This window comes from Squalius cephalus, assembly GCF_949319135.1.
Source record: "Squalius cephalus genome assembly, chromosome: 15".
Lineage (NCBI taxonomy): Eukaryota > Metazoa > Chordata > Actinopteri > Cypriniformes > Leuciscidae > Squalius > Squalius cephalus.
Genome location: NC_137136.1, coordinates 22,400,219 through 22,413,196, shown reverse-complemented (window position 1 = coordinate 22,413,196; position 12,978 = coordinate 22,400,219). Strand labels below are relative to the sequence as shown.

The 12,978-nt window shown below is 36.2% G+C and overlaps 1 protein-coding gene across 1 annotated transcript in view; it reads left to right on the top strand.

The window, feature by feature from the left end:
* The window catches only part of LOC307173007 (dynein axonemal heavy chain 11), a gene marked incomplete at its 5' end in the record, with an annotated part of 68,798 nt that overhangs the window by 16,609 nt on the left and 39,211 nt on the right, over positions 1-12,978 (top strand). Inside the window, 20 exons of the mRNA XM_079895802.1 lie at positions 3-152; positions 657-890; positions 2,395-2,526; positions 2,723-2,883; positions 3,889-4,045; positions 4,292-4,437; positions 4,516-4,632; positions 5,472-5,610; positions 5,690-5,782; positions 5,875-6,069; positions 6,193-6,270; positions 7,201-7,333; positions 7,460-7,587; positions 7,788-7,936; positions 8,042-8,192; positions 8,277-8,408; positions 8,987-9,160; positions 10,633-10,837; positions 11,517-11,682; positions 11,771-11,873. Coding sequence (XP_079751928.1) covers positions 3-152; positions 657-890; positions 2,395-2,526; positions 2,723-2,883; positions 3,889-4,045; positions 4,292-4,437; positions 4,516-4,632; positions 5,472-5,610; positions 5,690-5,782; positions 5,875-6,069; positions 6,193-6,270; positions 7,201-7,333; positions 7,460-7,587; positions 7,788-7,936; positions 8,042-8,192; positions 8,277-8,408; positions 8,987-9,160; positions 10,633-10,837; positions 11,517-11,682; positions 11,771-11,873 — 2,943 coding nt within the window. The remainder of the gene's footprint in view (positions 1-2; positions 153-656; positions 891-2,394; positions 2,527-2,722; positions 2,884-3,888; positions 4,046-4,291; positions 4,438-4,515; positions 4,633-5,471; positions 5,611-5,689; positions 5,783-5,874; positions 6,070-6,192; positions 6,271-7,200; positions 7,334-7,459; positions 7,588-7,787; positions 7,937-8,041; positions 8,193-8,276; positions 8,409-8,986; positions 9,161-10,632; positions 10,838-11,516; positions 11,683-11,770; positions 11,874-12,978) is intronic.

The window sequence follows — 12,978 nt, the reverse complement described above, 5'->3', positions numbered from 1 at the left end:
AGATTACCCGTCACTTGGGTAAGCTGTTTGACAGTATGACTGATCTGGAGTTTTCTGACAAGGAGGGGGGAAAGGCCACATCAGCGGTGGGAATGTTCAGCAGAGACCGAGAATATGTTTCATTCTGTTCGCCATGTGACTGCGTTGGACCGGTAAACCCCGCATAAGCATCTAATTAAATCAAACACAGATATTAAAAAGTTGTAACTTTTTTTTTTAAAGATAAAAGCAAACTTTTTTAAAAAATATTAAAAATTGCTTTATAAAATATTTATATAAATATTATAATAACATCTAAAATATTATTTGTATATAAAATACAAAAGCAAACTTTTTTTATATTATTAAATATTGCATCAAATATTAATATAAGTATTAGATTATCTAGATATCTATAAAATACAATAAAATGTTTTAAACATCATTAAAACTACATATACACCAGATTCCACTCTGAAATATACTTGCAGGTAGAAATAACTTTTAGAAATTTTAGCAATTAGGATCTCCCAGCATTTACAAAACATGGTCAGTTGAAGTATTTTTATAGGTCTGTTTGTTTTTTAATATTTTGTGTGAGTAATTGGCTCATATTTTGCCCTGATATAATAGTAATCTGTCCGATTATTCTTTACGGAGTGAGTTTTTTCTGTCAGGTTGAGCTCTGGCTGAACTGTCTGGAGGATGTGATGAGGGAGGGATTGAGGAGGCACATAGCCGAGGCCGTGGTCGTGTGTGAGGAACGCCCGCGGGAACACTGGGTCTTGGAGCTGCCGGCTCAGGTGGTCCTCACCGCCTCTCAGATCTGGTGGTCCGCCGACGTGAATCTAGCATTCGAGCGGCTGGCTGAGGGTTTTGAGACGGCACTCAGAGACTACAACAAGAAACAGGTCAGTTGATCTTATGTACTGTATGATATTGCCCACTTTTTTACACATTCATAATTTTGAATAAACTGATTGAATGACAAAGAGTAGATTCACAATCGAGATGTCTTTTTCAGTCATGCTGACACTGAAACGTTGACTCATATAAGATATTTAGGTACAGCAATCAGAGTTGTCCAGTTCACAAACAAATGACTCTTATGAACCTGTTCTTTTTAGTGAATCCATAACATACAGTGTAATCCGGGTCACAAACAAATGATTCTTATGAGCTGGTTCTTTTTAATGAATCAGAAACATACAGCAGAACCAGTGTAGTCTGATTTACGAACAATTTACAAACAATTGACTCTTATGAGCCCCCTTCTTAGTGAATCAGAAACATATGGTGCAACTAGTGTAGTCCTGTTCACAAACAAATGACTCTTATGAGTCAGTTATTTTTAATGATTTAAAAACATACCACACATACAGTGAAGTATGTTTCATGAACAAATGGCTCTTCTTTTTAGTGAACGGATAACACACATTGCTACCAGTGTAGTGCAACTCTTGAACAAATGGCTCTAGTGAGCTGGTTCTTTTTAGAGAATCAAAAACATACAGCGCAACCAGTGTAGTGCGATTCAGAAACAAATGACTCTTAAAAAACACTTTAATTTTGAACAGGAGATTTATAGTGTAACGCATCCTAAAAGTCACTTCCTCCTACTGTAAATAGACCTTTTTCCTTTCTAGGTAGTGCTAGCCTCCTTATTTTCAAGCACAGATAGAGCACATCTGTAGTGTGAACTAGGCAATGATGAAGCCGTTGAAAACACACTCCACTCCTTCATTGTAACTATGATGAAGCGAATAGTGCTGATCCGTGTAGACTGCCACGAGCACGTCCATATCGTCCCTGCAGCGTCAGTATCTGTCATCTAACGCAGGGAAGGTTAGCGCGTCCTTGGCCGGCGTTTGAATAATCTGCCTCTTTCCCTTCAAGCCCCTGATTGGAGTTGCTGTCAGACAGCATGGGGTGATAAATGCAGTACAACCTAAGCTGCTTTTACACCAAATACAGGCAGGAAGATTACATCTCATTTGCCTGTCTGTGACAGGGATCCACCGTATCGCCTATTAACCGCCTCCCCCCAACTCACACACACACACACACATATTGACCCAGCACTCTCATTCATTGTCACACACACACCAGCTGGCCGCTCTTATTCATAGTCAAACAGTCTTACACACTTGCAGTTCCCCCCAGCATTGATAAACGAGCTCTGTGCTTATTTGGCCTCCCAACTGGAATATATGACCTTGCTCCATAAACGTGGGGGGATTTCACTGATGAACACATGACCCTGAGTCCCTGTCAGCGCAGTTATTACCATCCACTTCTCTCTGGCATGTAAATTGATATAATTACTGTAAGCAGGGGCCACAAAGCTCACTGTATGCTCTCACAAGCCATCATTGTGCCCTCTGAAACTCTAAAGTATCTGCCCTACTTTTCCAGATTGCCCAGCTAAACTCCTTGATAAACATGTTATTGGGGGAACTGAACCCGGGTGACAGGCAGAAGATCATGACCCTGTGCACCATAGATGTTCACGCCAGAGATGTGGTCTCCAAACTCATCGCTCAGAAGGTTGGGTCATGTTTACTGCGGTTCGTAAATAATGATCATGTTGACTAAAGGATGTTCTGTTTCCTTGTTTTAAATCATTTAGTTCATCAGTCATTATTTTAATGGGCTTTAAATTAAAAAGCGGTAATTGATTAATGAATTGAGTTGGGAGCATTTAGAGTAGGTTTATTAAATGTTTGAGGCTGTCTTTACCCAGGTGAGCAGTGCTCAGGCATTCGCCTGGGTTTCTCAGCTCCGCCACAGCTGGGATGAGGAGCAAAACCACTGCTTCATCAACATCTGCGATGCCCAGTTTCGTTACTCCTACGAATACCTGGGCAACACGCCTCGTCTGGTCATTACACCTCTCACAGACAGGTACCTTATCAGCTAATGATCTCTGAGCAACTCAAGAACAACTTCTTTATTTATTGCAATTTTTAGCTAACGTGAACTATTTTTACATGTCAAACGGTTTGGTAATACTATACAGAATATATTGTTATTGATACATTTTCTATAATATGGATACGCCATAGTTCATGTACATTCAAATATGCATATATGAAAATAAATTTCTTAATTTTTTTTTTTTAATAAACAAATTATTTAGAACAGACTTATTTTTTTCTTTTCTTTTTACCATGCCTTCATCTTTTGCTTTTGGATTTCAAATGATGATAATGTAGATTTTATTGTTTTACCATTGTCCCAGACTCTTAAAATATGAAAAGTCGTCATATGAATATTATTATAAACTAATAGTTATTTTCATACAAATTGCAGCTGTTCCTCAGGACTATATTATCGACCACAATGACCAACATTTAGGCCCTTAATAAAGTTTTTCTTTTCAAAAATAAGTGTTCTTGGTTAGGGAGAATGAAGAAAACAAAGAAAAATCACATCAATTATCATATTATTTAGATTGTGCATCATTTTCAGTTCAGCTGTAATTCTGTCAAATTATGCAACAAAAGTGTGAAACTCTTAAGTGTGCATACATCCCATGCTAGCTATGAAATTAGCTTTAGCAAGTGAAAAGTGCCATTTTATAACACAATTTTTTTAAATGTCCATAATTTCCACCATAGAATGCTATTAATTACAATACATACAGTGATTTGAGATGGAAATGTTTATGACTTTTGAAAAAAAAAAACTAATAATTTTTTGTGGATGTGAAAAAGTGCATGTGAAAAGAATGTTTTATGAGTCTATTTTCAGCCTAGGGTCAAAATATATTATATCTTCTTGGATGTATCTTCTTTCATATACAAAAAGCATCCATTGTTTGTTTCTTATAAATATGTCTTGTGACATAAAGCCGCCTTACCATAGCTGTTTTTATTCAGTGTTTGATTTTGCTTATTTGAATTGCAGGTGCTATATAACACTGACTCAGTCACTGCACTTGAGTATGAGCAGTGCTCCAGCGGGACCGGCTGGCACAGGAAAGACTGAAACCACTAAAGACCTGGGCAGAGCTCTGGGGGTCATGGTGTACGTCTTCAACTGCTCTGAGCAGATGGACTATAAGGTAGACATACCAGCAGAGATGGGACTCAGCCACCACAGCACAATTACTAGTGTATTCTCCGTTCAGATGAGCTCCTAATGCATATAATTACTTTGCCGAATAGGATTCTGCCTCTTAATTGAAAGAAATCAATGACTGCTCTGTTTGAAACTTTATCACAGTTGGTTGAAGTTTTGGAAGTTCTTCTTCTTAACCACTGTTGGTTTGGTTCTGTTAAGTCTTTCCATGACTTGTTTTGTCGTTCAGTCCATAGGGAACATCTTTAAAGGCCTGGCACAAACTGGAGCTTGGGGCTGCTTTGATGAATTTAACCGAATAGCTGTGGAAGTGCTGTCTGTGGTGGCAGTACAGGTGAAGACCATACAGGATGCAATTCGCAACAAGAGGAAAAGGTAAGTGTTTTTTTATTTTTAGATCTTCTGAATGGTTAACATGACTTGTTGGCATGTTTTACCCATGGTCCTCTGCAGGTTTTTCTTCCTAGATGAAGAGATTAGCTTGAAGCCCTCTGTTGGGATCTTCATCACAATGAACCCTGGATATGCTGGACGAACTGAGCTACCAGAGAACCTCAAAGCTCTTTTCAGGTATAGCTTGATCTGAATAAAGATACACATTTAGAAACCAGCAAAGAAAATAGCTCAAGTGTGTTTTATGGAGTGAACATTTTGTTGGCAAGATATTTTTATTCAGTCGTCAATGAAGATATTCATCATGCTGAAAGTTCTAAATGTTACAGTATGTGAATATATGTAGATGATGTGTGTGTGTTGTCCCCATAAAATAGGGAAAGCCAACATGTGTGTGTGCGCGTGTGTGTTTACATATATTAAAATAACTTTTCTATTTTAATATATTTAATTTAATTTATTGCTGTTATTGTAAAGCTGAATTTTTAGCAGCCATTAATCCAGTCTTCAGTGTCACATGATCCTTCAGAAATCAATGAATTAATTAATCCTTGCAGAATAAAAGTTAAATGTTTATACGTTTTTATTTATTGGAATGTTATTAATATAATTATCAGTTAATATTACAATTATGGACAACTATGTTTACATGCCGTGCTATATTTATAGTACATGCTATATTTAGTCAAAGGGCAATTCCACGCAAAACTGTCACATCCATAATGCCAACACAATGCCATGGTATTTAGTTGGCGTTACGGATGTGACAGTTTTGCGTGGAATTGCCCCAAATAAAAATGGACTAAAATGAATGAATATGACAAGCCAAAAATAGTGTAAAAGTCTGGATTGAAGATGTTTGTACCAGCTGCGCAACAAAATGAACTAGCACACATCGTGCCAAGTTGTGTTTAATGTCACATGCTGTGTAAAAAAAAAAGATGACTCTTTCTAAACGCAGTGTCAGTTGTGTATAGATGAGTTCACGAATGCCATATGATTGCTGTGTTTTGCAGGCCGTGTGCCATGGTGGTTCCTGACATGAAGCTGATCTGTGAGATCATGCTGATGTCTGAGGGATTTCAGAGCGCTCAGATTCTGGGCAACAAGTTCATCACTCTCTACAGGCTCTGTAAGGAGCTGCTCTCTAAACAGGTACACTGACCCGTGAAGGTGCAGTACAGAAAAAAACACTTTTGTCCTGTTTGTAAACTACATGTATTCTCTGCTGTAGGACCACTATGACTGGGGTTTGCGTTCTGTCAAACCTGTCCTGGTGGTTGCTGGAGCTCTCAAAAGAGCCGATCGGACTAGACCAGAAGATCAGGTGATGGAAATGTGTTTATGTGATTGATGTTTAGCTCTATAGATCCAGCAGCCATTGGTTTTGACACTCTGACTTTCTGTTACATTATGAAGGTGTTGATGCAGGCTTTGAGAGATTTCAACATGCCAAAGATTGTTTCGGAAGACGTTCCGGTGTTCCTCGGTCTGATCAGAGATTTGTTCCCTGGTTTGGAAGTGGAAAGGCAAACTGATGCAGAGTTTGAGCAGATAGTCCGACAGACGAGTCTAGACTTGAAACTTCAACCTGAGGACACATTTATTCTGAAAGTAAGAATCTCTCCGCACACTACTTCATCATTTGTGTTTAACATTAAGTTATCATACTGTTTTAGATCTCTTGTTAACCTCTTATTTTATTGTTTTTGTCCTTTTTAATGATAATATATAAAGGTTGTTCAGCTTGAGAAGCTTTTATCTGTTCATCAATCAGTGTTTGTGGTTGGTGAAGCTGGGACTGGAAAAAGCCAGGTAAATACAAACTATTACCTGTTTCCCATAGCCCACTTTCCCTGGAATTTAATTATTTATAAATGTAATATGAAAATAGTTATATTTAATAATTAGAAAATAAAATGGCTTTGTAAAAAGACTAAGCATAGAATTACATGAATGAAATTTTAAATATTAAAATACATATATCATATGTTATTAAAATAATTCTGTCTTTTTGGTCACAGATGTGTGGATAATCTAAATAATTGCAGTATAAAAGTATACATAAATATAAATAAATATATATATATACACTGTATATATATATAGAGAGAGACTAATCTATAACGACTAAAAATGTATTACCTTTTGAATATTGCAATCTGATTATTAGCAAATAATTGCAGTATATTGGGTATATATATATATATATATATATATATATTGTTTTTTTTTATTATTTATTTATTTATTTATTTTTTATACAGGTGAAACTCGAAAAATTTGAATATCGTGCAAAAGTTCATTTATTTCAGTAATTCAACTTAAAAGGTGAAACTAATATATTATATAGAAAATTACATGCAAAGTGAGATATTTCAAGCCTTTATTTGTTATAATTTTGATGATTATGGCTTACAGCTTATGAACATTTTCAACATTTCTGAGATTTTGAATTTGGGGTTGAATTACTGAAATAAATGAACTTTTGCTCAATATTCAAATTTTTTGAGTTTCACCTGTATATTCTGTATATATTTTTATTATATATTTATTTGTAATAAATTCACATGGTCTGATCTATAACAACTAAAATGTATTGCCATTTACACAAATATTAAAATAAAAAGAGTTAGTAAATTTAAAGTGAGCAATAATCACAGCAAAATAAATAAGCACAGAACACGTGCTCATGATCAGATGATTATGTAATAATCGTGACAGGCCTACTCTGTCCCTAAACAGATTCTGAGAACTCTTCACAAAACCTACTTCAACATGGGAAGGAAGCCTTTCTGGAACGATCTGAACCCAAAAGCAGTAAGCAGTGGTGAACTGTTTGGATCCTTTCATCCAGCCACTCGGGAATGGAAAGATGGTACATCAGCATCCAGTGTTTTGTAGAGCTGATCCTGTCCAATTCACAGTACATAACTTACTGTTTAGACATGAGATCCATTCTCCCCGGTAAGACTTTGAGATTGTAAATCTTTTCATGTGGCAGGTTTATTGTCACATTTCATGCGGGATCAAGCCAGTAACTCTCACTCGGGGCCGAAGTGGATTGTTCTGGATGGAGACATTGACCCCATGTGGATTGAGTCTCTCAACACTGTAATGGATGACAACAAGGTACCCTGCACAGTTTGTGCATGTTTTTTTTATGGGGACATTTGCATTCAGCTGATTAATTTGAAGAACTAACATTTAAATGTTGAAATATTTAAACACACCACTAAACAAAACCACGTACAATTTGACAAAGTTGTTGCAGCAAACGATGAATTATTAATATTGGCACTGATGTAGTCATGTTGAGCATGTCTGTGCAGGTTCTTACTCTGGCTAATAATGAACGTATCCCACTCACCCCCTCGATGAGACTACTGTTTGAGATCAGCCACCTGAAACATGCCACTCCTGCCACCGTGTCCCGAGCTGGCATCCTATACATCAATCCTCAAGAGCTTAGCTGGAGCCTGTGAGAATTTCACTCAATTCAAAATACACACCATCTAATGCACAGTGGTTAACATTTGTGAAGGATTAGACTTAGGTGAACAACCTCTTTTTCATCCATGTCTAGGTGTGTTACGAGTTGGATTGATCGGAGGGAGAGACAAACCGAGAGAGCACACCTGACCATTCTGTTTGACAAATACGTCCCTCGCTGTATAGAAAAAATGAGAAACTCCTTTAAGACAATTATTCCTATTCCTGAGAACAGCATGGTTCAGGTATACCGTTCTCACAGATACTCTCATTCATATAGGCCTATACTCTGGTTCAAATCTCTACTGATGTCTCTCTCTCTCTCTCAGACTTTGTGCTCTCTGTTGGATTGCCTGTTAACTCCTGAGAACATTCCAGCAGACTCTCCACGAGAAATCTATGAGACATACTTTGTGTTCGCCTGTGTGTGGGCATTTGGTGGAGCCTCATTTCAGGATCAGGTATTATGGGTTGTTGTGTAGTGTTGTGTTGTGTTGTGTTCAACTGGAAATGAGGAAAAAAAAAATTTCTCATGCTTGTAAAAAATTGATTGTAAGAATATCCCAAACATAAAATATATACAGTAGTGGCCAATAGTGATGTCCGGAGGGGATGTTTGTTTTTAATGACCCTACAAGTTCCATTAAACAATCGTAATATATATTTTTAAACATTTTAAATATGAGGGAAGAACAAAACACTAAACTTGGTTGAGGTATTCTAATTTAATTAAGGTAAGTTAATCTGACAAAATGATTTGCCAAAAATAGAAAAACTACAGCTATAGGTTTTATTTTACTATGCAAAAAGAATGCATAGAAACAAAAGCTCACAGGAAAAATCATACTTGACTACAACGTAATCAATTATATAATTATACATACACACACACACATATATATGTGTATGTGTGTGTATGTATATAATCAAGGGCATGTAGCAAATACAAATTAATTTACTCTAATATTCTAATTGGTTACAGTACTAATTTCTTTATGTTTTTATGTCTCTATTTTTGTTGTCTTTTTTGATCTCCCAGCTCCATGACTATCGGGCCGAGTTCAGCCAGTGGTGGATCAAAGAGATGAAGAGTGTAAAGTTTCCTGTCCATGGATCTGTTTTTGACTACTACTTAGATCCTCATTCCAGACGCTTCCTGCCATGGACCGACAGGGTTCCCGCATTTGAGATGGACCCTGATACACCTGTGCAGGTGACACTAATACACCAATACTTCCTGTTACATACAGTACGGGATAACATGGCGTGAACATACGCTTAACTGCGCAATATATTTCTTTGTGAAAATTCTCCTGAGGAATTTCACTCTCACAGAGAACCACTTTAATTTCAGAATAATGGCATGCTAATTTGGTGCAGTTAGTGCATTAGAGTGGGTCAGTGAGCAGATACAGAGAAAACAACCTCCCTCCATCATGAGCTGAACCTACAGTCAGAGGAGTTTTGGCTCTGATTACCATTCAAAGTAATCAGAATTATGCGTGCGTGCGTGTGTGTGTGAGGCCATTGTCTCCGTTTTTATAATTGAAAGATAAAGACTTAATGTTGATAATAGGGTAGTCATAGTGATGAACTGGATCTACAGGTTTGTTGTGTCTCACTCTAGAACTATGTTCTAAAAGTTTATCAAAGTTCATGCAAAGTTTCCCACTGATTTTCCTGAAATACAAGTATTTTAAACAATGTTTTGATAGAGTTTGCACATAAAAAAAACATAAACATAAATACTTTTTGATTTCTGATTACTGATTAAACATAATATAAACAATATGTAAATATGTAATATGATAAACAATATGTACACTACCGTTCAAAATTTTGCAATTGTGAAATATTATATATATATATATATATATATATATATATATATATATATATATTTTTTTTTTTACAATTTATATTTTAAAATGTAATTTATTCCTGCGATGGCAAAGTTGAATTTTCAGCATCATTAATCCTGTTTTTAGTGTCACATGATCATTCAGAAATCATTCTAATATGCTGATTTGAGCTCAAGGAATATCTTCTCATTATTTACAGTGTTAAAAAAAACAGTTGTGCCGCTTAATGTTTTCGTGAAAACGGTGGTAATTTTTTTAGGATTCTTTGATGAATAGAAAGTAAAAAAAAAAACAGCGTTTATTTGAAATAGTAAAGATTTTTACATTGTTACAAAAGTTTCTGTCACTTTTGATTAATTTAATATATCCTTCCTAAATAACAGTATTCATTTATTTTCAAAAAAAAAAAAATCTCACTGCCTTTTTCACAAACTTTTGAAAGGTTTTGAAATTAATGAAATTGAATGGTTACTTTTTCATTATTATTATTATTATTATTTATTAATATTAGGGTTCCTTAAGTAGTATTTCATTTTAACAACATTATTTATTGCAGGGGTTCTCAACTTTGGCCCTCGAGGCCCAATTTCCTGCAGAGTTTAGCTCCAATCTTGATCAAACTCACCTGCCTATAACTTTCTAGTCATCCTGAAGAGCTTGATTGGCTTGTTCAGGTGTGTTGGATTAGGGTTAGAGCAAAACTCTGCAGGAAAGTGGACATCGAGGACCAGAGTTGAAAACCCCTGATTTATTGATTTAGCTGAATATGTCTTGAGTGATGAGATGCCATTTTTTTCCCCCCCATCACTCACTTTGTCTACAGTCTATGTTAGTCCCAACAGTCGAGACGGTCAGGCTGCAGTATTTCATGGGTATGTTGCTGGAGACGTCTCAGCCTCTTATGCTGGTCGGTGGAGCAGGCACTGGGAAGTCTGCTCTGGTCAGGAACCTTCTGGAAACACTACCAGAGAACTTAATAACTGCAAAAGTTCCCCTTCACTTTTATACCACTGCGTCCATGCTGCAAAGTAAGTGTGACAGCATGCATTTCTTCACATTTCTCTAAAGAGAACATGTTTTCAAATGTGTTGAACAGCACCTCCTTGTGGTCCATATGCAAAATTTCACTCCATCCGGTGATGGTAATAATAGATCAGTTAAAGGGATAGTTCACCCAAAAATGAATATTCTTTCATCATTTACTCACCCTCAAGTTGATATTTTGAAGAATGTTGATAACCAGAAAGTTGACGGTAGCCAATGACTTCAATAGGTTTTTTTTCTTTCTACTATGGAAGTCAATGGCTACTGTCAACTGATTACCAACATTCTTCAAAATATCTTCTTTTGTGCTGAACAGAAGAAAGAAACTCATACAGGTTTGGAACAACATGAGGATGAGTAAATGATGATAGAATTAACATTTTTGGGTGAACTCTCCCTTTAATCCAGTGATTCGAACCAGGTGCTCAGAGTGTACTTTAATAGATGCTCAATATATGTTTGCTTTGTTAAACCTTAAAAACAGATTAAATGTTTTTAGACTGAAGAGTATGACACTGTATGATTTGATATATATAAACAAATACAGCTTATTTTAGTCAAAAAGTAACTTGCATTAGTCATAGGATTTCTTTGAAAATTATGCTCAATGAAATATTGTAGTCACAGTCCTTTTAAGGCAACACTTTATATTGTCATTATCAGAGGCAATGGAGAAACCTCTCGAGAGGAAGGCTGGTAGGAGTTACGCGCCCCCTGGAAACAAGAGACTCATCTATTTTATAGATGACATGAACATGGCAGCTGTGGACAGTTACGGGACCTCTCAGCCACACGCTCTCATTCGCCAGCATCTGGACTACAAGCACTGGTTATGCAGCATCTTTCATTGTTTTCCACTTAAGAGAGATATTATTTGTCAAAATATTTTAGAACACCATTTGCCCTCTTGTTTTTAGGTATGACAGCCAAAAGTTAACAATGAAAGACATACACAGCACCCATTATGTCTGTTGTATGAATCCTACATCAGGGAGTTTCACAATTAACCCCAGACTGCAGGTATTTGAATTTCTCCTATAAGAGCTTCTTTATCGCACATTTGCACATTGCATGTTTACCATGATTGTGCAGCATGCAGAACTGAATTGAAAATTATTTAAAATTGTCAAGTAGAATTAAAATGGAATTAAGTAAAAAATAATCTTGAAAATAAAATTAATCTTGCTTTAAGTGTAGTTTTTAATGATACATTTTGGTATAAATTATACTAAACATAAACCTGTCATCATATGCACCACATATTTGGTATTAGCAAATATTAATGCCACCTATTGAAATGTGTATTAGTATATATTTGTGAAATAAAATAAAATGTATTTAATATATAATTAATATATAATGAAATAAATTGTCAATATTAATATTTATCTGCTAAAAAGTTATTTGCATAAAATGTGGATGGTTTGTTGTGCTTTATTTTTACTATATATATATATATATATATATACAGTGAGGAAAATAAGTATTTGAACACCCTGCTATTTCGCAAGTTCTCCCACTTGGAAATCATGGAGGGGTCTGAAATTGTCATCGTAGGTGTATGTCCACTGTGAGAGACATAATCTAAAAAAAAAAAATCCAGAAATCACACTATATGATTTTTGAACTATTTATTTGTATGATACAGCTGCAAATAAGTATTTGAACACCTGTCTATCAGCTAGAATTCTGACCCTCAAAGACCTGTTAGTCTGCCTTTAAAATGTCCCCCTCCACTCCATTTATTATCCTAAATTAGATGCACCTGTTTGAGGTCGTTAGCTGCATAAAGACACCTGTCCACCCCATACAATCAGTAAGAATCCAACTACTAACATGGCCAAGACCAAAGAGCTGTCCAAAGACACTAGAGACAAAATTGTACACCTCCACAAGGCTGGAAAGGGCTACGGGGAAATTGCCAAGCAGCTTGGTGAAAAAAGGTCCACTGTTGGAGCAATCATTAGAAAATGGAAGAAGCTAAACATGACTGTCAATCTCCCTCGGACTGGGGCTCCATGCAAGATCTCACCTCGTGGGGTCTCAATGATCCTAAGAAAGGTGAGAAATCAGCCCAGAACTATACGGGAGGAGCTGGTCAATGACCTGAAAAGAGCTGGGACCA